Genomic DNA, 22,395 nt, shown 5'->3' on the forward strand with positions numbered 1-22,395 from the left:
CATGTGCAGGGTGTCCGTGACCCCTGCACTAGGCCAGAGACCACTTAGCCCCCAGCTAGGCCCCAACTCCCACATAGATTGTGGCTGCTCTAGGGACTTGCCCTTAGATAGGGACATTGCCTGCTTAGCACCCTAGTTCAGGGACACAGCCATGACACGGCTGCAGACTGGTGATCCGGTGGTCTTGGACCAGAGCACCATCTTAAGAGACTATCTGCAAAGGTGATACACTCCTCGCGGGAAGGCGCCCCATGTGGAGGCGGACGTTGAAGCTGACTGCTGCCGCCGCTGGATCCTATCTGTGTGGCGTTACCGGGTGTCAGAGACCTTATAACGCTGTGCTTGAGGTCCAAAGAATCACATCGCGTTATAAGCGGATCGCGTTAGAAATAATGTACAATTGTATGCATTGTACAATAAAGTATTTAAGATACCAATAATCGTGTTGTAATGTATTCATGCATAACGAAAATTGGGAGCCACGCTTGCACTGCGTTATAAGCGGATCTGCGTTGTAACGGATCGCGTTATAACGGGGTTGAGCTGTACTACACGTGCACCAACTATAAACACGTTGGTGGGGGCAGCGCTGTCTCACACATTTTGGCGGGAGTTGCTACTTGTGGATACCAGGGGGGTTGGGTGCCCGAAGGCCACTCAGGACTTTGTGTGACTATATCGCCAGTGTGTGGATACCGGGTCGGTGGTTACTGTAGGGCACGGTCGTCTGTGACCGGGTGTGTGAAACTGTGTGTATATATATGTATATATATATGTGTGTGTGTGTATATATATATATGTGTGTGTGTGTGTGTGTGTGTGTGTGTATGTATATATATATATATATATATATATATATATATATATATATATATATATATATATATATATATATATATATATATATATATACAGTGGTCGACAAATCACCAAAAAATCTACTCGCCAAACAAAAAAATCTACTCGCCACCTAGTACCAAACGTGTGATGCTTGGGCCAATATTTACTCGCCCGGGGGTTAAATCCACTCGCCCGGGGCGAGCAAATGTATAGGTTTGTCGAACACTGTATATATATGTATATATATGTATTTTTATATATATATATATATATATATATATATATATACACACACATACACACACACACACACATACACACACATACACACACACACACGTTCAGTATTCTTTTGCATGCAGTAAAACTGTTATACGTACCAGCGTGTGTTTTATTATATGGGGTTCCTGTAACGGGGTTATCCCACATAGTAGGATCCCGTACAGCTGGAAGCGCTACCGATTACCGACTCAGATACACCCCCGGCTCCCAGCAGTGGAGGCTCAGGCCTCCTGTGAGCCGCAGAAGTACCAATGAGCTATTGTTATTATTTTCTTTCCATGTCTTGAGGAACTTGATGGAGATTTCTTATTAATTAATGTAACTCCTGAGCTTTCCACTAGTTTTGTTAACCGAAGCTTGGTTTATCCCAACAACGTTACCTGATCTCTGGTGATGCTATAAAAACATTCACAGTCTACTTAAAGCTGCAGTTTTTTTTAAACATATATACACAGTGGTCGACAAATCACCCAAAAATCTACTCGCCGAATAACAAAAAAATCTACTCGCCACCTAGTCCCGTCCCGCCCCCAGACCCGCTTTTTAAAAAAAAAAAATGAATAAATTCCTAGTAAGAACAACATTCGTTATTGTTACATTATACTACAATTAGTCCTTGGTGTGTGTGTGTGTGTGTGTGTGTGTGTGTGTGTGTGTGTGTGTGTGTGTGTGTGTGTGTGTGTGTGTGTAGGATTTAGAAAAAAAGCCAGATGTGAATGTAGAGGGAGAGGGGGATTGGCCCGGTATTAAAGGGGTTGCACCCCATATGGATCCCCCTGACTTTACCAGGGAGGCAAGGGGCTAACTGGACTGCGGTCCAGGAATGTGGTTTTTACCTTGCTGCAACATTCAAATGTGTATTCCCCTGTTATCATGCATTGTCACCATTTCAGTGTCTGCACCACACACACTGGGATCCGTTCGGGAGGAGAAGGGTTAATAGTTAGGAAGTGATTATAGCCCTTTGTTCCTTGTTCCCGCCTTTTCAGGCTCCATTTTGCAGTGTCCCATAGGTCGCCATTGCAGCTCCATTCAATCCAATGGCGAATCCAACGGTTTTGGGCCTGTTTCCATCGAAGACAAGCAGTTGGCGTCCGAGAGGAGGAGCGGTGGTTTCCCATTGTAAGTCAATGGGGCCATTGACTTCAAAGGGGATTCCTCGACACCGACATCCAGGAACGGGTTGGCAGCCATCCAAACCGCAGACCGCAAAAGCGGATACATTTTCTTAAAGAGAGCTTTTATCACTACTAGTTCAAGGTCAACTATAAGTGGCGTGGGAACCTTAGGTTCTAGGGCACCCAGAAATAAAATTATTTTTGCCCCTAGCTCCTAGGCACCCCCACACTCGACCACCACCGGGTCCAAGAATCCAGGACCCCCAGAAAGGGGCGCGCGCGCCAAGAGGGTCGCACCATTGGCTCCAATGGCGGAGAAAAGAACAGCGCGACAATACGGCTAAGTCCGAAACCATAAAGTGTGGAAGCCCATATCTCCGGTTCTGGGAGGACCAGAGGGATGGGGTTTGGGTCACATGTAGTCACTGTTCTGGCATGACTGCATGGCCATTTCCAGCCCTCTCTGACCAACCAGACGGAGTGTGTGCAACTGTAAAGATTGGTGATTTCCCCCATAGACTTCAATGGCGGCATTACTCCATTGAAAGGCTATGGCGGAGGAGCCCTATAGACTTCAAAGGCGGAGTTGCCCCATTGAAAGACTATAGCGGCGGACCCCATTGACTTCAACAGTGGAGTTGCTCCATTGGAAGCCTATAGCGGCGGAGCCCGTTGATTTCAATGGGAAAAGAGTGAAAAGCAGAGATTCATTTTTAGAGCGGAGAATCCTGTATTAAAGTAATGAGTTTTAAACTGTATTTGTGTTTCTCCGGTCTGGAAGGTCGCAGCGGGCTGAAACTTGGCCACCATGGAGAGTCACCTCCGGCATGAGGGACTGGCCCGTTTCAACCCGCTCGGCCCAACAGAACGGATTATTTTAATATGTCTTAATATTAAAAACTGTATTGAATTTCAAAGCGGGGATAAAAGCCCGCAAAGATTCCTGCAATCTGTGGAATGTAAATGCTCAGGAGGGCGACCTATTGTCTACAACAGACCCCCTGATCAAAGGCTCAGCCACCCTAGCTGTATACATTAGGGCGGAGAAATGCAGGGCTTGAGTGGTCTGTAAGTGCTATAATTCACACCTACAGACAGCGTTTCCTGACCAGATCCAGGTCTGGTATACTTGTCGGCGCCCTGACTTTTGTGTGGGGCTAAAGAAATGAGACCCCCAGGGCCTGAAGTACGCAAGTGACAACTAGCTGGGGGGCATGGGTTACCAATGTTCCCACATTAGAGATTGGGTGCAGATAATTGTTCTCCAATGGCCTGCACTCAATAGTAGGTATAGGACTGGAATTATATATAAACTGGTGTCAGCCCTATATCCTTTGTCTTCATTTTACCAACTGATTGATGCCTGATTGCTGTTCAATTGCTAATCTTGTTTCCTGATTACTTCATTCCAATCCCTAAGTAAGTGTTATTTCTTGTCTGTTATTTGTACTATCTTGTGTGTTCACCTGCTTTAAGGAATAAATTCGCTTTATTATATCTAAGTCGTGTTCAGTTCAACCCAGTTATTTGGTGTATATTATATCCTATCACAAGTTACCGTGACAGTGAATGACTAGTTTCCTGAACCCTATAACTAGTGCCTGGACACCCCCGCATCACAATATCTATAGCAGCAATCCCGCCTGGGATCTTACCTGATCTGCAGTCCTTCAATGTCCAGGTACCCTTATTCCCGCAATGTTATACATTGGAGGGGAGGTGTTCCTTACCTGTCTTCTGGTTTAGGGGGGATTCCGATGTCTTCCGTGTGAAGCTCGAGAGTTGGATCTGGAAGAAAGCAGTATAGGTTATTTCGGTGTAGGTATAGGGCAGTTAAGATATATAGGGTAAATAAGAGATCCAGAGTGTGAGAGAGAGTGTGAGAGTGTGGGTGAGAGAGACAGAGAGACACACACACACACAGAAAGAGAGACACACAGAAAGAGAGAGAATGAGAGAGGCACAGAGAGAAGGTGCGATAGGGAGAGGGTGCGACAGGGAGAGGGTGAGGTTAACACAGGGAGAGGGTGAGAAAAGAAAGAATTGCCGGCCCCAAATCAGTCCTTTAAATAATAATAACTCCGAATAAAAACCAAACCGATGGATGTTGAGTTGCACGAAAAACGGAACTTCCGGGTGGATGTGACGTCACACGCCGCGGTGTTACCGAAATCGCTGTGACGTCACATCCACCCGGAAGTTCCGGTTTTCGTGCAACTCAACATCCATCCCCCACACGAGGCAATCCCTAAAGGAGCTCCGGTTAACATCAGAGAAGAGCACCTGAGCATCTTCAGCTTTACTGCTTTTACCATCCACTGTCCTGCAAGTAGGGTTTCAAATTTACCCCTCTGGACTTAAGTGCTGTATCCTCCGGAACCCAGTATTTCCATGTTTAATAAATAGCTTTTTGTTCGGATTATAGTCTTGCTAGTGTCTGTCTGTTATTGTGTGTTATGTTTGTCGTGTGTGAGTTTTTAATGTTTTAATGTCAACTTTTTTGGCGTACTGCACCATTATCTGTTTGTTTTCTTCTCTTTTTTACATATTGCACTATTATTTGGTGTGAGCATTTCGTTGACCCCTTCACTGCCTATCTGTTCAAGGACACTTTTGGGACTTTTCAAGAGACGGTTTGGTTTTTATTCGGAGTTATTATTATTTAAAGGACTGATTTGGCGCCGGCAATTCTTTCTTTTCTCTGTGGTTCATTTTCTGACTGAACAGTCAGTATTTGCCAGGCTGCCTGTAATATTTATTTCAAGTACTGTTGTTATTATTTTTTTAGCGCTGTTTTGCACCGTCTTTTTTCGTTAGACAGGGAGAGGGTGAGGTTGACACAGGGAGAGGGTGACAGGGTGAGGGCGACACAGGGAGAGGGTGACAGGGTGAGGGCGAAACAGGGAGAGGGTGACAGGGTGAGGGCGACACAGGGAGAGGGTGACAGGGTGAGGGCGACACAGGGAGAGGGTGAGGGTGACACTGGGAAAGGGTGACAGGGAGAGGGAGGGAGAGAGGGTGACACACTCACAGACATACACTCACAGACACACACACAGTCACTGTCTCACACTGTAACACTCACACACTGTCACTCACACTGTCACTCACACACACTCACCCGCAAGGCAGGGGGGGTCGCACATGGCAGCAGTGGGGCCTCCGCACGGCAGTGGGCCCTCCACACATCAGGAAGGCCTCTGCAAGGCAGGCGGGATCACACACCACGCAGCACCCCCCCCCCCAAGCGGACGCTGCACCCCCTCCAGTGGCGGACACCGCCACGGGCAGCAAGCGGAGACCCCCTCAGCCTACCTCCTGCCCCAGGCAGCAAGCGGGGACCCCCCCAACCTACCTCCCGCCCCGGGCAGCAAGCGGGGATCGGGGGGGATGAGATCGGGGGGCAGGGGGGGAGGAGATCAGGGGCAGGAGGGGGAGGAGATTGGGGGTGGGGGCTAACCCAGAGCTGTCAGACGGCCCTCTTCCCCGCGTCAACCCAATCAGGGAGGGGGATTATTTATTTTTAAAAAAATAAAAAATTTGGGCGCGAGCAGGGGAATTCATAGAGCCGCAGCACGGCTCGCCAGCTGCCTAAATCCACTCGCCACGGGCATGTGGTTATGCGAATTTGTCGAACACTGTGTGTGTGTGTGTGTGTGTGTGTATATGTATGTATATAATTATTTTTTTCCCCTTTCAATATGTGCATCAATGCAATCTGCACACTGCCTAGTGATTAGCTAAGCTGCCAATCGATCCATTGTCCTGTAATCGATCGCTTGCTCAGGGTTATTTAATTCAGTTCTTGCACAGCATTGTGGGCAATGATGTTAAGCAATATTATGTGACTGGGCAGTTACTAGATACAATTGTTGCACTGCTAGAGAGAGGGCGGGACTTGAGCTAGAAGGGGAAGGGACTGTCACTTTGGAAATGCTTCCTACATTAGAAACATTAAAAATGTCTTTAAAACATTATTTTTTTTAAATGCTACAGGTTTTTTTTTCTCATAGTACAGAACTGATTTATTTAAAAAAAAACACACAAGATATTGCTTGAACTGCTGCTTTAAGAGTGTGTAAACGTATGCACTTCTGCGTTCAACCTTGTAGGACAATTGATTGCAAAAACTTTAGTGCACCTCACTGAATAAGTGCATACTTTACATAATTCTTTCTTCCAAATAAATGCGTGACCATTGAGAGGAGACAGATTAGACGAAAAGACCTCTGCAGTCTTGAGAAATAATGTTTTAACTTTGAACAACTTTTACGTGCCAATATTTTCATTTCAGTCTATTTTAAGCAAGAGAAAAATGACATGATGTCTGTAAGAGATGTGTGCAGAAGTATGCAATGGAGACCGTTTTTAAGGTGAAATTAAAATAAGGCTTTATTGCGCCTGTTCCTTTAAACACTACAAACACAAACATTAAAAGAAAAACCTACTCTACTTTGGAGAAATCACTACACAGTTTACTCCAGCCCTATCTAACTGGGTGGGTAGCTAAGCTGCTTACCACCCCATATATATATATATATGTATGATATACACAGAGAGTGCCATAGCACCCAAGGATGTTGACCCAGGAGAACAGAGAGGCCTTCCCCTACAGAAACACCAGATACAGATAAGATACTTTCTTTTTGGACTGTTGAGTATGTATGTGTATGTGTATGTGTGTATATATATGTATATGTGTGTGTGTGTGTGTGTGTGTGTGTGTGTGTGTGTATATGTATATAATGTGTGTGTGTGTGTGTGTATATATATATATATATATATATATATATATATATATATATATATATATATATATATATATTCAAGACCCTCTTTTTCCTTAGGTCAGCCCCACTGTGGGCTAAAAAAATCTCTGCAATCTATCTTTTCCTTGGTCAGCTCCCTTGTGAACTAAGGAATTTTCTTCCTGTTTCTCTGAACAGCCTTTTTCTAACAGTCTTAATCAGCCTGATGGAGTCTGGTTGATTTGCCTGTACAATTAAACAGCCCACTGCTGGATTTAGAGACAGTTTTTTCTCAACAGCGATAGGTGCCTGTTACAATTCCCAACACAGTTTTAACTCACATGGAATATTGAGGACAATGTCTTTTGGGAACCATAAAAAAAAATCATTGCTATAAAAAATACTCTCAAAGATCTTTGCACTCATCTTGTGATATCATTGTTTTTTCAATTTTTTGTGTCTACTAACTTTTAATACTATAGGAACCCAAAATGAATCCTAAGCAGTTTGGATCTCCACAAATCTATTCCCTTACTTTATTACAGTATTTGACTCTTTCATTGCCCCTTGCTTTTTTCTTCTTCAGTGGCCGACACCACTTTTTACACCTGGGCTCTTCAGCTAGTTTTTCATGGCTAGACAAGAAGAGTTTTGCAGTGTAATTTTATATATGTGTAACAAGACATGCAAACCATTATACTTGTATAAAATAATTCTAGTGTGAACTTGTTGCATAGTTACAGAGTAGATGAGGTTGAAAAAAGACATATGTTAATTGAGTTCAACCCACGTGTTAAGTTTTAGACATAGTAGTCATCCTATATTTGTATTTACAGTATATTGATTCAGAGGAAGGAAAACAAAAAACCCAGTGAAGTATCATCCAATGATGTCTCACAATGGGATAAATAAATTCCTTCCTGACTCCAATAATGGTTATCAGATTTCTTCCTGGATCAACATCCTTACCATGTTTACTTACTTGGAATATCCCTGTATACATTTCCTTTCTTAAAAGATGTTAAACCTTTTTTTGACAATATCTATTGTATTTGCCATGACCGTCTCCATGGGTAATGAATTCCACATTTTATCTGCCCTTACTGTAAATGACCCTTTCCTTTGTTGCTGGTGAAATATCCTTTCCTCCAACCTTAAGGGATGACCTGTGCCGTTTGTACTGCACTTGGAATGAAAAAATGTTTTTATTTCTACTTATCATGAATATATTTGTAAATAGTTATCATATCCCCTCTTATAAACCTTTTTTCTAATGTAAACAAACCTAATATACTGTAGCTAGCCTTTCTGCATAAGCCATATTTTCCATCTCCTTTATTAATTTGGTGACTCTTATCTGAACTTTTTCTAGATTCATAATGTCTTTTTTATGGAGTGATGCCCAAAACTGTACTCCATATTCAAGGTGTGGTTTTACTAATGGATGAATGGACGGTCGATGCCACAGCCGCTCTGGTATACTCAGACTCACCAGGATGATGATTAAAATAAAACTTTATTGGGCTACATAAAACAGATACTCTGACAGACAAGCTAAGAGACCTCCCACGCATTTCGCGCAAGATTGCTCTTTCTCAAGGAGTATAATGATTTATACAGTGGGATAGTTATGTTTTCTTCCCTTCCATCCGTAGCCCGTTTTATCAAGATAAGATCTTATTTGACTTTGCAGCTACTGTCTGACATTGAGCACTATTGCTATGCATGATGTCTGCAAGCACTCCTAAATCCTTCTCCATCAAGGATTGACTTACTGTAATTCTGTCCCATTTACTTTGTAAGTAGCCTGTTTATTCTTGCCTACCAAATGCATAATCTTACATGTATCTGTATTAAACGATCTGCCATTTACCTGCCCAAGTCTCCAGTTTATTCAAGTCCTTCTATAGAGAAATGAAATCCTTCTCTGATTTTACTACAGATGTACTGAGACTTGCTGTCCCCAGCACTGTGGACGAACAGGCAAAAGTCTGTAGCGCTGGGGGCAGTGTCTGCGGCCATCGCGCTGCAGGGGTCATTGCTTCTGAATAAGAACCCCTGCAGCGTTAATCCTTCTGTGCCGTGACCGCCCATTGCACAGAAGACGTTGAGTCTTACTTCATCTTTACCTTGCATAATTTAGTGTCATCAGCAAAGATGGAGACTCTACTCTCTATGCCAACCTCAAGGTCATTAATAAACAAGTTACACAGCAGGGGTCCCAGTACCGATCCTTCAGGTACTCAACTCACAACTTGAGCCCAACCATAAAAGTTTCCATTTGTGATAACTTTGGTACAAAAATGTTTAGTGTGGCAATTCTATTTATTTTTTCTTAGCTGAAAAGGTGTGTGCAAAATTGCATAAGCTGCTGATCTGCTAGCCGCTCTCAAACCCTCCATGGACTGGATTTGACGCACGTGGCACAAGTTTTAGCTCCATTTTTGGTGTTTGTCAATTTCTTTGGGGCACCTTTTATCAAGTGCCAGTAGTCTATAGGAGATCACGCCAGAAAGGGTGCAATAACCCATACCGGCACGTAATAAACGTGTCTCTATGTTGCATCCATTTGCCTCCCTGCATTTTCTTGATATTTCTTCAAGTCTCTCGATAGCCTATTTTGCTTTTGTCACGTTTGTGCGATGAATAGCAATCTTGAAAAGTGTAATGAACACTTACGATTGAGAGTTGACTCCCGGCAGAAGGCAGTAATCATGTGGATTCACGAGATAACAGCGCTTATAAAATATGGACAACATTTATTCAGTTTTGTTTTTTTTACCTTTTTATTACCATGAAGAAATACTTTGCAAAAAGTAAATGTTTAATTTTGGTGTTTTAACTTTTTAAGACCACCCTGGTCCCCGCCCCCCGCCCCCCATGCTTTGTACTTAATTTCTATTTCTCCTTTGAGCTGTTTCATCACAGACTATTATTATTATTATTATTATTATTTGTATGCAGATGATGCTCAACTTTACTCATCTTTTGCCTCCTTCACCTCTTCTGTTCACAAATTTATCTCGCTGTCTTGTTTCCATTTCTTCTTGGATGAAATCCAACTGCCTAAAGCTTAGTATAGCAAAATCAGAAATCTTTCACTCTAATATCACAGTTTCATCAATTGCCATGTTCTCAGCCTGTTGACATTGCTATTACATTTGTCATTTGATTTTCTTCTCTTTTCTCTTCTGCTCATGTTTAAAAAATTGCCGAAGCTCAAACTTTTACAGACTTTTTCTAGTGAGTTCAAACATAAGGAGAGCGGAGAACTCTGAGAAATATCAGGAAAAACATTCCTCGGAAGCACCACAAACATGTAAATGCCGGTCACAGGAACACGAATGGTAAACATAAGTAGACACGTATTCACATGCCAAAAATATCTTTATTTCAAGCATGGGAGTCCTGAATGGGACTTTTATCAAGTCAGTTTGTACAGATTTTAGATAATCTTTACGTCATCAGGTATCCATGCATTCAGCTCGTAATTTTTCCTTCTCTTCTCAGCACAGTACTGCAATCTGTAGACTCCAAACAATCCACTATCTCATCAATATACGCCATCTTGTTTTCTGTGTACATCCCCACGTTTAATTTGCAACTCGAACACTAGACATCCTTGGCTACAATTCTGATCATGCCCAACGCTTATCTATCTTCCAGCTTACATGTACTTTCCAGAAGACTAAGACCTCTCCATGTTTGTTTTTATCTCATTTTATTGCAAGTGTACTCCTCTACAACTTTCTTCGCGTCTGTTTCCTCGCTTGTTACAGATGTAGCTAATGTTTGTGCTCCCATTTGCATCAAACCTGCCGCAATATTTCCAGATTTGACGTGGCTTTATTAACGCGCGTTACGATCTCTTATCTAAATGACTCGTCCCCGTAATTTAACATGGTTTTTGTACACGTTTGACATGCTGGCAAATTCAATAACGTTTGCTCTATCCGTATATCACTTTATGTACCAACTCTTTCCATCCTGTATCCTCAAATACTTTGATTGCTTGAGCCAGAATTCTTCCATTCTTCCAGAGCAGGGCTTAGTATTTATCAACTCCTGTGCTGGCCGTTGGGAAATGGATTTCCTATCAAATATCTGATTTTACCTGTGTATTCCTCGCATACTTCATGTTGTAAAACATGTCGGTACTGAAAAGCTATATAAACAGATTAATTTGACATGTTCATTGAATTGAAAGCTATATTAAACACTGTAAATGATTTCTTTAATTCTATACGCAGGTGGAAAAATCCTGTGCACCTGGTCGCCCAGTTATCTAAAATTCTCCCTCTGGCGCCTGTTGACTGACCTGTTGATCACTACTGCGACTGGGAACAATGCTCCCCAGCGACATCGATATCCCCCGCCCCCCCCCCCCCTCACCCAAAACAGCTGGCTTCAAAGTATGTGATTTTTTTTTGTCCACTCCTGGAAGTGATGTAAAATGAGTGTTCTCCCAGATAAATAACAGCAACCCCCTTTGGTGGCAACATGGGCTGTTGTTTACAGGTGATGCATAGTATTTTCAGTACTAAATGCCCTTTTTTGTGCACTGTTCTAGCCACATGTATCACAAATAGATTTTAATTATTTAAATATAACTTTATATTACTATGGAGTAGTGCTAAATATAGCCAATAATCTCCCTTTTTCCAGTAGGTTTAGGTAAACCTTAGTCTAATTATATGATGGGCTCAGTTATTTGATAGAAGGATAACTAAAAAACAAATAACCAGAAATGTGTTTGGATGTTATTTGTCTGCCTTTTTTCATTTTTGACTTTTGAATTCTTTCTCTGGTGTAGAGCATTTGATTCAGTTTGCTGTGCAACACTTTGTAAAGGAACCTTTTCAATGTCAGGGACCTCACATGTCTCCAGAAACATTAACATTAGTGCATCCGCGACATACACCATTCTCGGGGGAGTGTATTCAGGACCTGATGCAAAATCTAATGTCCTTAGTATGATTGTGGTAGGAAATCTTTTCCCCCCTGAGTCCACATCAGTGAACCCCCATGTGTAAGGCCATTGTCAGTGCTGTCTCACTGGGGCATTTGTCATCTCAAAATAAGGCACTTGTGAGATATTGAAAATCTCCTGCTCATTTATTGAATGACTCCCTGCTATAAACGATTTAGGTCAGAATGCTGATAATGTCTTTGATGTTTTGTTCCCGTGTCTTTTCCAGTGTAATGTTTTTATTGTTGATCGTCGCAACTAACAGAGCAAAACAGACCATTTTCCCCTGGATAGAAGGGAGAATCTATGGGAGTTGTCGTCCTAATCTTTAAAGTAGGTTGGTCATATGTTTTAGGAAAGCAATACGGATTGAAGTTTGGCATAAATATAAATTTTTATTTGTAGCTATTTTTAATAGTTTTTCAATAAAATTATAGAACTAGTTACCTAAATAATAAATCAGAAAATATTTTAACGCCTCATTAATTTTGCCTCTCTACAATTCATGAACGTCTGGTTAAATCACATTTTTGTATGGAAAGGTCGCTCTTAAAGTAAAATTTGTAACTGTTAAAATAATTACATTTGTATGTTTACTGTACTTTGTATTTCTAATCTTGACTGGCAATGGTTGCCTCTTTTAAAAATACATTTTTAGAAAATAAGGCCAACTAGGTGGGAAGCAGGGGGTCTCTGGTGACGAATTTCAGGGACCCCTGGTTTCACGGCATCCTTGCCTTTGTTATGTCATGTCGGTGTCTAGTGCATGCTATAAAGGTCTTGAGTCATGCGGGCACATTGAAAGTGGCTTTGGATGACTTTCCGGCTTCCTATTGGCCCCCGTGACACTTTGCCCTTTAAGCCACCTTCTTGCATGCCCTGCCGGGGCTGCTACCCGCATGACCTTTTGGAGGCAAGTATCTTTGAAAGCAAGGGGTCCCTGAGTTTAAAAAAATAATCGAGAGTACTGCAAATGTACCTGTAAATTCTCAGGCTCGCAACAGCCTCACCAGGAAAGATCTTGTAACAACTTTTTAATGCATTTGGTTCCTTTCAAAATGCCCCCCCCAAAATATCGTTATTAAAAACTGCTTACTTAACACGCCACTGACATTAGTTCACTTTGGTTCTAGGTGGTTCACATTTAATACAGCACTGAGTATTGTCTTTATATTTTTATCTGGCCACCAGATGTCATCACAATACCAATATATCTTTCTTTCACAGACACTGAAAACTTAGATTTCTGGAGTTGCCTGCAGCTTGTCTACATTAAAGCATTTGAAGTAATTTGTGTTGCTTCGGAGGATTGTCACAATAAAATAATAGTCCTTAGCCATGCCACACTCTCTTTGCCCTTTTGAATGATTTTTATGTTTTAATGTTTTTTTTTCTTTCTATTTTTGTTCAAAGCCATACTCTGGCATATTGAGAGGGAGACGTCCGACGCATACACAGTATGAAGGGATTGCTTCGACGATTCAGTGAATGTATCAATCTACGTGAAATTACGAATTGGCAATAAATGACACAAACATTGCTAAAAGCAAAGTAAAAGTTAAACAGAAAAAAACCCACGAATATGCATGTATGTTAGGTAGGGGGACAAATCTGGTCAGCATAATGTTAGGCCAAGTAATGCAGGACACTGCATTCAAAAAAAAGATTAATGATGCAATGTGGCAATAATCATTAGAGTTTGCGCTTTCAATATGTTTTGTAGGTACCTATAATTAACAGGGGTTTTAGTCTGTATTATCTAGAGCAGGGGTTTCTGGTTGGGGGGGAGGCGTACGGCGCTTACTGAGGCCCTGCGCTCTTCCCTAAAGCTTTTAAATGATATACCGGGGGAGAGCGCGAGGCCTCTGTTACATACCTTGTCTCCGGCGACTTCTGATGACACGTTGCCATGGCAAAGTGGCGTCACATGACGTCAGAAACGCCGGAGACAAGCTAAGGGGGGGAGGCAAGGCAGGGGCCGCAGACGAAAAAGTTTGCGCACCCCTGATCTAGAGCTCAACAAAAAAAAAGGATTATGTGAGTTTCATACAGAATAAGCTTTAATTGGTTGGTCATTTTCACTCCATATTGCTTTACACAACCATGTGTTTTGTAAGTGGGGTTTCTTAAAATAAAGCCGTCAAGTAGATTCCGAGGAGTCGTGTTATTTTACTTGTTAGTTGATGATTTAGTAGTTCAGGGTAGTTCCACATTGGAGCCTTACCAGAGAAGAACCAAATGAACCCTTACGATAAAACCTCTTTATTCCATTAATGTTCCAATTCTTGCAGTAGTTGGCAAGTTATTTTCTAACATACCTTATTGTCATCAATGATGCCAAATAGAAAAAACACAAACATTGGTGTAATTGGTATGGATGGTTGGGATGTATTGATTGTTAGTATTTCTGTAAGACACACACTCACACTTTTTGGAAGACAAAAGCTGTCCCAATTTCTGTTTGGTGTCTGCGAGTGTGTGATATCAGCTGCTGTGGCGGTGGTTGCATTTATCCTTGGAGTGTTCGGGTTTTCTCAAAAGAGATAAAAAATGCCCATAGTGTGATCTATATGACAAACGATTTCTCATAAATTAAATAAGAAACAGACTTGCATACAACCGTGTATCATCAATCACGTAATGATTAAAGATGTAGTCAGGAGTCTGACGAAGCCGATTAAGAGCAAAACGTGTAGAGTCGTCAGCGTTACTACCTGCTGCACCGGAGAGAAGTCCAGACTGCATGTGTACCATCCATCTGCGTTCTATTGGCCAGAAGTGACGCGACTGGGGAACCGGAAGCGCCACTCACCGGGAGAGGCGCCGGAACGCCAAGCACCTCGAGGACACTGGGCAGCTGCAGTCAGAGATACTGACAACTTTAATCATTACGTGATTGATGATACACGCTTGTGTGCAAGTGTGTTTCTTATTTATTTTATGAGATAAATCGTTTGTCATATAGATCGCACTATGGGCATTTTTTTATATCTTTTGAGAAAACCTGAACACTCCAAGGATATTTTGCATAATTGATGACCAACTGCGCTCCCCTATCTCCACCGCCAAGCATTTCACTGAGAAAGACGTCTGACCGTCCTCAAAGGGTTTTGAAGCTGCATTTGTTCATTTGTATTTTTCACGTTTAAGAGCACTTTTAATATTTATATTAAGTTAATTTGTGTATTGACAAAATAATATTGCTGAAATGAAGATACTGATGATATATTTTTGAAATGGACTGGGGGGGTCTCTGGAGAAGGATTGAAAGTGATGGTCACTTTCCATTTTGTAAAGTCAGTCATGTCCAGTATCCATTTTGTGAGTAAGAATGTATCTGGTGTAAATGGAAGATTTCGCTCCTAAGTTGATTTACGAATGTGCCTAAAGTAACGCCCACATTCCTAGTGAGAGTTGGTACCTGGAACCTATTCATAGCTGTTTTGAGGCTAGTTTTAACCAGGTTTAATGAGCTGTAATATGATTTGTTTAAGAATTAATGAGTGGTTAGTATAATCTGCCTAGTAACTGTTTTAAACAAAGGAACCTAGAGTGTATAAAGAGGCTGCCTGGACACTCCCTGGCAGAGAGAGTCTTGTAGACTTTTGAATGAGTATGATCATACTTTACTATGTATTGAAATAAACTACTTATTATCAACTGAACCCCGTTTGTCAATTTGGAACATTGACAGTATATATGATCTACACTTAAATATATGCTTTATCACTCCTTCACAGTAAGAGCGCCATATTCACTTTTTGTTCTCTATACCTTATTGCCAAACAACCTCCATAGCAACATGTAAAAAGATTTGATATGCTGTCCAGTCTCTAGTATATTGATATATACGGTTTTGTGATTTGTTTCAACTTATTAACCCTTTTAAGTGCCAGAGGGGCAGCAGGACCAGGGTGCCACGGCACTTGCAATCATGTGACCACTTCTCCCCTTCCATTTCCCATCAGTGTAGATGATGTCAGTGCAGGACTCGATCTCCACTAGCAAAACAATAATTGGGACATCCCTCCCCGAGTGCCAGATCCCATGAAATGGTAGCTACGTCTTGGGGCAAAGAAAGAGTTAATAGGTAACTTTAGAATGTGTTTTTTTGTGGTATTTGTATGCACCTAAAATATTGTGGGGTGTATATAATGTAAACTTGCGTCAGACAGCACTACAACAAGTTCATATAAATCCATATATACATAGACCCAGAAGTGGGGAAAGTGGACTCCCTCCCCCCCTCCTCCCTCCCCCCTAAAACAGCCCAACCAGAACACCACCTGTAGTAGATGTGTTCCCCAGCACTGTAATGAAAAACAGGAGTCCATGTATCTAAAAAATGCTCACTTATTTAGTCATATAAAGAGATCGCTAGATACAGTACACATAGGAAATACATATACAGCGAGCACATGTGGTAATCTGATTGGGCTTTTTGGGAGAGCCCACTTTCCCCGTGCACCCCTTCTGGGTGTATGTATATATAGACTTATATTCAATTATTGTAATGCAATTCTGTGGCCATACAACTACACCAGATTTCTGAAAGAAAATAAATAAATCGTATTTCTATCAATCAGACTGTTTCCTACACATGGTTCAGATTTTATGCCCCAGAATTTCACCACATTTGCCTGGATACATATGCTCCTATCTTTTCCTAGGTTACAGTTCTGATTTATACTAATCACTATCTTTTTGTTCACTTTTCCAGCTAACACTTCAATGGATCTTGCGCAATAGAAATACTACATACATCTGCTAAATATGAATAACCAGCAACGTCCTGAAGATCAAGCTTTAGTAGATGAAGTGCCCATCAACAAGGAGAAAAATGCTGACCACATCCAAGACGATTCCTCAACTCAACAGATGCAATGTCTTGCATCATCGATGTCTCAAAGTGAGAGCAGGTCTGACTGTTCAAATCATAAAAGGCCAATACTAGAATCTCATGATCCAAAACCACTGGAAGAGGATGGCCTTGGAAATGCATGCTTGTCAAAAAGAATAAAACTTGAAATAATGGAACCCTCTAAAGAGGGCGAAGATGATGTCGGCAGTAACATTTCTTGCACTCAAGAATGTACGCACATAGAAATACAAGATGTGGCAAAAAATGACTTTGTCCATAGTAAAGAACATTTAGACATTTGCTCATCGCCAAACCTTGAATTAAATCAAGAGGAATTGAGAAATCATCTGGAAACAACCCAAGTGCAAGGTACAACATTTGCTGAAGAAATAGTTACGGATTTTGCTGTTGAGAATGGAAGTGACGTAAACTGCCAAGTTGCAGAAGACCCTCTCTCTTCAAAATCTGCGACAGAAATATATAATGTATCGACTTCTATTTCGGCTGATTTGAATAGCAATGCAGGTCAACTGAATGATCAGGCAACCTTACCAGACAAAGTGAATGTAAGTGAATGCCTAACAGAAGTGTTACCACCCTACGAGACAGAAAATGATCTACACCAGGATGATAGTCACACTTTGCCGGTTTCATCAGTCACTCCGGAAAGAAACCTTGAGGACCATCCTAGAAAAACAGAAGTACATGAAACCATAAACTCTAACGTGGATAAGCCAGAAACCAGTAAAGGCTTAAAACCCATTTCAAAAACTATACTCAGTATAACAGCCAGAAGGAAATGTGACAGAGTAGCACACGAAAGAAGCTTTTTATTTAGAAGAAAGCATGGTTTTGGGCAGGCTAAGAAACGCTTGCACTTAATGAGTACTAGTAAGAAAGTTAAAGGTGAAGATCGCATTGTGCAAATAAAACACAATATACAAGCACATAGACAAACTTCACGTGTACAGTCTGCTGCGGCAGCAGCAGCAGCAGCAGCACCATTGGAAACTGAAAGCATAAATGAGGTGGAAGTGACAGCGGATCAGGACAGTGCAAGTGCTTTTTCTACTAGCCCATTTAAAGTAGAGCATATCCAAAATGTTTCTGACCGCAAGGTATTGCGTACTTGTGCTTACTGTGGGCATGTTTTTCAGAACCGAAAAGGTCTGGAAACTCATGTTAAGAGAAAACACACAAAGGAAATGCAGTTTTATTGTCAGCCATGTGGATACTCGTGTGTAACCAGAGGGGACTTTGAAAAACATTGCCAAAGCAACAGGCATCAGACAGGCGAGATTAACTTAGAATGTCACCTCTGCACAGTAGTCGCTCCAGACGAGTTAATCTTCCAAACGCACATGAGTGCTGAACATAACATGTGTTTCCATTGTGTTTCTTGTAAACTTTATTTTAGAGTAAAGGAAGATATTGAGCACCATGAAAAAACAGAACATCATCTTTGTGCGCAGGAACAAAAAAGCAGTACACTGAGTAAATACAAATTGGCTTTGCAGAATGCTGTTGCTGATGGTTGTCCTTTGAAAAAAGGGAATATCCGTGTGGCAAACGATATAGAAATTACACTGGAAAATGATTTAATGACTATAAATGAAAACCAAGGCAACAAGACTTTTCACTTTGACATAGGGAAACCTCAGTTTCAATGTAAAAAGTGTTTTTATAAGACAAGATCATCTACAGTTCTTACAAGACATATCAAACTTCGCCATGCACATGATTATCACTTTTTATGCAAAGCCTGTAATATTTACTCAATGTGCAAAGAGGGCATGGAAAAGCATATTAAAAGGAGTAAGCATATTGAAAATGCTAAGAAAAACAATATTGGATTACTTTTTGAGGAGTGCATTGAAAAAGTTTGGTTTGATGGTATTGCAGATCCTACCACTTCTGTTAAGGCTATGCATGAAAGTGAAGCTTTTACAGTTCCACAATGTAGCCACAAAGAGACTTTGCCTTCCACCGAAGAATCATTGCGCTCTAGTGAAGCCTCTAATGAAATAAATCCTGTCTTAGCAAATGCACCAAAAAGAGGACGACCTAAAGGAAATATTTCTAGAACGTGTACTTATTGTGGACTTTTGGCTTCTAGTGTCACAAACTTAACAGTTCATATAAAACGGAAACATAGTCATCAGTATAGCTATTTATGTAAAGTGTGTAACTATTATACAGTAACTAAAGGGGATATGGAACGACATTGTACTACCAAGAAACATAAGAGCCGTGTAGAAGAAGAAAAGAATGGCCAACACAAAGTGGACATTGTTGTTTCTTCTAAGGGGACATTTGAAAACACTGGCCGAAAGAAGAAAAACATTGTTTCTCTAGATAATGAACATTTTATTGTTGTTACTAATGCAAAAGCTTTGGGTGACTCCAACATGGCACAAGCGGAGAAGGCACAATATCGTGATGACATTACTACTGTACAAGTAGACAACACCAATATATCACAGCAAAGAGTAATAGAATCAGATATTACTATCCGTGAAGATATTCCTCGCCCGAAGAGCTCTATTGAAACCACTAACACCAAATGTACTCTTTGTAATTTTTTGCCACACTCTGTATCCTCTTTAGAGATGCATGTTAAGAGGAAACATACTAAAGAGTTTGAATACTGCTGTATGGCATGTGATTACTATGCAGTGACACGTCGAGAGATGAGAAGGCATGCCACAACTGAGAAGCATCAGATTAAGCGCCAGTCTTACCAATTATGTTCACCTCCAGTTGCAGACGATAAAGTAAACAATATCCAAAATCTGTCAGTTGATTTTTCTAAAAACAAACTTCAGGAGAAACCGGAAGAATGCGTAGCAGTTTGTAAGCAAAATCCAAAACCAAACACAGAGGCGACTATGGGGGATTTGCAAGACAATGCAGCAGTGGATACTTCTACAACAGTTTCTACCTCTGATATTGTTGATGCGACAAAAGAAATATCAATTTGTAGAGAGAATAATATTAACATTAATGGAAAAGTTCAACCGACAACCTTGAACAATGGAGGTGTTGTGAAAAACGGGAAGGAATTCAATGGTACCAGTAGACAAGTGCAACACTTGGATAACACGGTTTCCCCTTCCATTGAAACAAATGAATATCAAAATGTACAAGGTCAAAACTTGGACATTAAAGAAAAAGATATAGAGCTGTTGGAAAAAAATAATAGTGAACCTGAACACACGGATATTGCAGTGGTTACTGAAAATGAACAAATAGGGATATCCACTATTGTGGTGTCCTTTCAACAAGAATGCAGTGTTGAAAAGGCCAGTATTGAACTAATCTGTCCAAAAAGTGCTGAAGGAATTGCAAATGATTCAACGGTTGAGATACTTTTTGAAGGCCATCATGGAACTGAAGCATATCCAGTTGATAACATTTGGGGGATAGATGTTTCTGCTAGTGATGATGCAGAATATAGAAAAGCAATGGAATCATGCAAAAATTTTCCAATTGGAACCCCATTTGATTCTTCAATTGTAAAACTGAGAAAGTGTCAGGAAATTGAATCGACTGACCGTTCTGATGGTCAGGTGACCAGCGCAATTAAAGATGGTGATTCAGTAACAAAAAAATGTGATTTACATCCCGCAAAAAGGAGAAAATCTGAAGGAAGCTCCAAAGGAGAAACGTCTCGCATACGCTGCGATGACTGTGGTTTCCTGGCAGACGGCCTCAGTGGCTTGAATGTACACATAGCTATGAAACATCCAACAAAGGAGAAACACTTTCATTGCTTGCTCTGTGGCAAGTCATTTTTTACTGAAAGTAACCTCCACCAACACTTGGCTAGTGCCGGCCACTTGAGGAACGAGGAGGCCAGTTTCGAAGAACTACCTGAAGGTGGAGCCACTTTTAAATGCGTGAAGTGCACAGAACCCTTTGATTCTGAACAAGGTTTATTTCTGCACATTAAAGAACAGCATGAAGAATTGTTGAGAGAAGTGAACAAGTACATCGTGGAGGACACTGAGCAGATCAACCGGGAAAGAGAAGACAATAAGGGAAGTGTCTGCAAGTATTGTGGCAAGATATGTAAAAGCAGTAATTCCATGGCTTTCCTTGCTCATATTCGCACTCACACAGGTATGTTGGTGAAAAGACAAGTTTTTATAACAATATTGATCTATATTGTGAGATGCCAGTAAACCTAACTTTTTAAATTTAACTTTTTAACCTTAAATTTTTTATGCCCATATTTAATAGAAATAATAACAAAATCCAGGATTAGTGCCTGTCAAAATATTAAGCTAGAATCAACTTCCTATTTTAGACCTTGACTTGGTGTGTGTGTGTGTGTGTGTGTGTGTGTGTGTGTGTGTGTGTGTGTGTGTGTGTGTGTGTGTGTGTGTGTGTGTGTGTGTGTGTGTGTGTGTGTGTGTGTGTGTGATTTTGTGTGTGTGTGATTTTGTGTGTGTGTGATTTTGTGTGTGTGTGTGATTTTGTGTGTGTGTGTGTGTGATTTTGTGTGTGTGTGATTTTGTGTGTGTGTGATTTTGTGTGTACAAGGGTGAGAACATTTGTGAACTCTTCAGGATATTTTCAAAATATTTTAAAACTAAAATCTTATTAGCTCTTAATCTAAGTCCTAATGGATAAAGATCGAAATAGATAAAATCGAGAGCAAATATCACTTATGGGTGGTGAAAATCCAGAGAATGGTCCAAAGACTAGCCGGTCAGCACACAGGGATGCAAGTAGCAACAAGGTTAGTACACAGACAGGAACGAGGCAGGAATAGAGATGTGGGAACACAAGGCTACCAATAACTATGCTCAGCCAAAGAGGAAGTGACAGAGCTGAGCATCTATAGCAACAGGAGTCCAATGAGAGAAGTGGGTGGACCGGAGGAGCGGCCTCTGAGGAGGCAGGGATAGGTTGTGAGAAGCAGGAGACAGGTGAGGGAGATATTAGAGTTGACACGCAGCTGGGGAGCGGTGCACGCGCCGTGGCACAAGCGGAGGGGTGGAGCCAAGCTCCGTGGGAACCTTGAAAGCCCTTCGTGGGCGCACATGCCTTGTAATGTGCGTGGGAGGCTGTACAGCAGGGGGCAAGGAGGAAGCACGCTGTGGGGGAAGCGCTCTGATCTCTTGCAACGGGATGCTGTGCAGCAGGAGGTAAGGAGGGAACATGCCGCAGGGGACGTGTTCCCCGATTCCTTACAGCTCCACTGTGACCAAAAGTGCCCAACTTTTCAAGTAAAGGTTTTATTTCAAATATTTTTTACCTAGAGTCTTTCCCTATTTTTTCTTTTTCCCTTTTCTATTTCCACTATTCCAACACAAGACGAATCCTCTCTGTGAGTAACCTGAGCAATGCTTACCCCAGAACAAATTTACCCAGGCAAACCCAAGTCCCCTAGAGTTCCTACACCTTTTGGCCTAGAAAAAATAAATAAATAAGGATGATAATCTTATTTTATTAGGCACTGTGCACAACACACTCTTGCTAATATTTATGCCTCCAGTTGATGCTTTAAAACCCCGTTATGACGAAAGGGAAACCAATTATAGCAGGTGAGTTAGATAGATCCAGCAGGCC

The 22,395-nt window shown here is 41.3% G+C and overlaps 1 protein-coding gene across 5 annotated transcripts in view; it reads left to right on the plus strand.

Annotated features, from left to right (window-relative positions):
* Nucleotides 1-22,395, plus strand: part of ZNF407 (zinc finger protein 407) — a 452,537-nt gene that overhangs the window by 25,849 nt on the left and 404,293 nt on the right. For 2 of the 5 annotated variants that reach the window (XM_075585485.1, XM_075585488.1), the window contains 2 exons: nucleotides 15,926-16,047; nucleotides 16,678-20,940. In XM_075585485.1, coding sequence (XP_075441600.1) covers nucleotides 16,731-20,940 — 4,210 coding nt within the window. In that variant the 5' untranslated portion in view covers nucleotides 15,926-16,047; nucleotides 16,678-16,730. Of the gene's footprint in view, nucleotides 1-12,186; nucleotides 12,291-15,925; nucleotides 16,048-16,677; nucleotides 20,941-22,395 lie in introns of all 5 variants that reach the window. The other 3 variants (XM_075585487.1, XM_075585486.1, XM_075585490.1) reach the window with 3 other exon arrangements.

The sequence above is a fragment of the Ascaphus truei genome, chromosome 2 (assembly GCF_040206685.1).
Source record: "Ascaphus truei isolate aAscTru1 chromosome 2, aAscTru1.hap1, whole genome shotgun sequence".
NCBI classification, from domain to species: Eukaryota; Metazoa; Chordata; class Amphibia; order Anura; family Ascaphidae; genus Ascaphus; species Ascaphus truei.